Source organism: Cryptomeria japonica, chromosome 1 (assembly GCF_030272615.1).
Source record: "Cryptomeria japonica chromosome 1, Sugi_1.0, whole genome shotgun sequence".
NCBI classification, from domain to species: domain Eukaryota; kingdom Viridiplantae; phylum Streptophyta; class Pinopsida; order Cupressales; family Cupressaceae; genus Cryptomeria; species Cryptomeria japonica.
The window spans coordinates 136,066,887-136,070,991 of record NC_081405.1 but is presented as its reverse complement, the minus strand read 5'-3'; the positions used below and the strand labels follow the sequence as shown (position 1 = coordinate 136,070,991).

Sequence of the window (4,105 nt, the reverse complement as noted above, 5' to 3'; positions counted from 1 at the left end):
CCCTCATGCACTCTTGGTGTCACTTTGTGGATATGTAATGATACAAGCTTATCCTATTTTTATTAATCAAAACCTTATGACTTTTAAATGAGTCCTAACCCATTATCCTATGACCTAGGACTTTAGGAGAGGCATTATAAAGTGAGAATGACACATTAAACTCACTTAAAATTTTGGAATAGAAATTAAATTCACACTAGACTCCTAAGTGTTACATATTATCATTTGACTCCCTCATCATCACATTTGCATGCACTTTACAACACAACATCATACTTCACAACTAAAAGGTAAATTTAATAGTATTTATATTTTTTCACATCATAGGATATAAATGTGAAATAGAAGACCTTTACCTCCCCAAATAGGCTAGTTCAACCTAATTGGCTTAACACAATAGATCATTATGTCAAATCTTTGATCTGATTGGCCAAGAATGCTTTCATACTCAATTCCAAATATTCGAAAGACATGATACTTCTATAGCTAAAGCAAAGGAACACCAACATATACACAATCGCATACATCATTTCTAACCAACATATCTAGGTTTATTTCCATTCATAATAAAATTCCATTCAACAGTTAATGTATTCATAAGCTAGGTAATTAGGATTATCTAAAAGATAAACATATTTAACCCTAATTCATCAAATTAAATCATACATCACATTATAATACAAAATCATCAAATAATCATAATAAAATGTCCACAAAGATTATAACATTAATATCTCATGATAATGATAAAATCATCCTAAATGTTCTTTCCTGTAAATTGATAGATGAACTAGAGGGTGGGTCTCACAACTTTCTCCAAGTGCATTTTTTTTCATCATACATTTTCAATTGAAAATTCCACAAGAAAATTAAAAGTGAACATGTAGTCTTATATCTTGTAAGTATTTAAATATATATGTACTATCTTTGAAATAAGCACACTAAATTCCACCATGTTGTGAATCATATTCACATGACATCCTCTTAATGAATTATGTATATATGGAGATTGACATAATAGTATAAATGATTAGTCCTCCAACAACAATAAAAATTATTTGAGCTTGCCACTTGCACAACATATCATCATATATCCTAAATATTAAATTACCTTCATGGGCCTAGATGATCACCAATACACACACACACACACACACACTTGTACCACCTAATAGAAATGACCAATATACATTTAATCTATAATAATTGTCAATATATGATAGATAGAATCACCAACAAAGTCCTAGCCAAATGTAAAGTGAATGAGACCATAGGAGGTGTGAAGACTATATATTGCAAATGCGATAAACTATCCTCATAGCTCTATCTATTGACATAATAAGAACTTTCTACCTAGATTTGTTAGGATCCTCTAAACATCCAATTCACCACAAGAGAACAACTCACATTATATATGGTATCACATTATGCATATAAATAAAGCTTATAGGGTTGTACCACCTAATGGCCCTATCTAATGGATACAATATTGATGCAATAGTATGCATGGAGAAATAAAATGAAAAGTGGCACACTAATGATTACTCAATGAAAATGAATTAATACTAGGGGCACTAACATACCAAAATAAACTCTAACACCTTAGGGAAATTTCAAAGATAGTCCTAGATCACATCCATAGCTATCAAGAACTTGGAATCATCTGTATGTATAATTTAAGCTATGCAACATCAAACTATTAGCATATAAAACATATGATCATAATTTAGCTAATGAGAGCACATTATCATTGATCTCACATCCTCAAAGCTTATGATATCAAATGATCACAACCGAGATAATAGGAATACATTATTATAGCTCAAGAAAAGCACAGGGGTTGAACAATTAACATAGATTTAGGAAGGAAGAAAAAAGAGAGTTTGAATTAAGATTAATAATTGTAGTCAATGGGGTCAATTGAATACTATTTTTCCCATTCATGACTAATATCTAGGCACCATAGAGTACATCAAAAGCCAAAAAATGGGGATGCATGACTTAGTGTCGATTGGGTTTTTCTTCCATAAAAAATTAAACAACATTAAATGTGCTCCCCTCTTTTTTTGAGTTTTGTTAAATATCTGATAAATACCATTAGTAGAAACTTAGTATAAATTATTCAATAATTTAAATATTTATTCGTACAACACAAACACACATATACATAAATTTACATATACATATACATATACATATACATCACACACACACACACACACACACACACACACACACACACACACACACACACACACACACACACACACACACATACGGAGAGAGAGAGAGATTCACTAAACTTGAAGTTTGAATGTGTGAATTATAATTACATATATATGTATGTTTGTGAAATTATATTATTCACACTTCAACATTTCAATTGATATATTAGAAAAAATCTAATATGTACACAAATATATAAATGTGTTAAGAAAGTTGTCTTTAATCTTATCTTATATCTCATATATCAAAGAGTTAATTGAGACCTAATCCTTATAACTTTAATCTGAAAACCACTTATAATTTTTTTAATCAAAAATTATAATCAATATTACAATCAATACTTTGTGCATTTATTATCCATTACATTTACTATTTTATTTAGATCAATTAAGAGTAACCGTACAAATTGTTCATATCCGCTTTCACATAAAAACAAAAAAAAATTGAAAAAAATAAATAAAGAAAATCCAGCTAATATATTACGATGTCATAAATATTTTTTATTTTTAAATATAATAAAATCCAACCCATATTTCACAATGTCATCAGAAAATAATCTAATAGCCGGCAGCCGGGTTCAGCAGGCAACAATGCTGTGTTTCTTCAATCGACCTCAACGCCCGACACGTGTATGTCAAATTTTTTTTTTTCAATTCTAGTTTTGTCCCTCTCAATTGAATTAGCTTCGCATGATCCGCCTGCAACCTATCGACAAAAGCATAAAACAATCCATACACCTTTCTCCCTCACGCACTCCATAAATTGCTCATTCATCACCACAAGCAAACATAAAATCTTCAGCCATGATGAGGATCCCCCTGCGCTCTCTCATCTTCTCTCTCTTCGCATTCACAGCTGCGGCATCTGAAAACATTTATGTATGGCCAAAGCCCATCTCTGTAAAATGGGGAAATGAGACCCAATTCATGATTCCATTATCTTCGACCTTCCAAATCTCGTTTCCCAATCATACAAGCCTTGCAAACGCAGTCTCCCGCTACAAACAGATCATCTCGGAAAAGCCTTGGTATCCCATCCACTCACCCGACGCTGCACCATCCACGCCCGTTTCTTCGACCCCGTTAAAACAGCTCAATGTGCTGGTCCGCGATCTCAACGCCGACCTCCAGCACGGGGTCGACGAGTCATACAATCTCACCGTTCCCTCTGACGGAACGCCCGCCACTTTATCGGCTCAGACGGCATGGGGAGCCATTTGGGGCTTGGAGACCTTCTCACAGCTGATCCGCCTCTACAACGCCACTTCCTCTTATCCTCTCCTCATCCCGGGGCCTTTGATGATCGTGGACTACCCGCTATTCCCACACAGAGGAATTACGCTTGACACAAGCAGGAACTTTTATACTGTGGGAGAAATTCTGAGGACCATTAGCGCCATGAGCTACAACAAAATTAATGTGTTCCACTGGCACATAACCGACTCGCATTCTTTTCCGCTAGAGTTGCCTTCGGAGCCGACCCTGGCGCAGAAAGGATCGTACCCTGGCATGACATATACAAATCAAGATGTGCGTGCAATAATCGAATATGGGCGAGACCATGGCGTCCGTGTCATCCCGGAGATTGACGCTCCAGGTTCGTATATACAGTTCAATGAGCTTACTTTCTTTACTCCTTGAAAGATAATTCAATAGCTGATCTACACCAAAGAATAATATAGGCAGAAAGGTTTAGCTGGTATAGAGTGAAATTTTTTGGATGATTTTAGAATTATAATTTCACAGGTCAACCAATATCCGTCGTAGCTTACAAATATCCTTCGATTCAATGCCTTTTGAAAGCTATAGTTTCTTGTTATCTTTATATTTTTCATGTTTGTAATGCCCAATCAGAAATGCCGCCCGCCCTTCAAGAGGGA

At 34.6% G+C, this 4,105-nt stretch overlaps 1 protein-coding gene across 1 annotated transcript; it reads left to right on the top strand.

Annotated features, from left to right (window-relative positions):
- Nucleotides 1-3,032: 3,032 nt before the first annotated feature.
- On the top strand, nucleotides 3,033-3,866 carry LOC131065290 (beta-hexosaminidase 2-like). The gene has a single exon (XM_057999755.1). It carries the CDS (start codon nucleotides 3,033-3,035, stop codon nucleotides 3,864-3,866), a length of 834 nt encoding a protein of 277 aa, XP_057855738.1.
- The last annotated feature ends 239 nt before the right edge of the window (nucleotides 3,867-4,105 follow it).

What these genes read in the sequence shown, in the direction of transcription:
- LOC131065290 (XM_057999755.1), top strand. Translation starts at nt 3,033, where the DNA reads ATGAGGATCCCCCTGCGCTCTCTCATCTTCTCTCTCTTCGCATTCACA.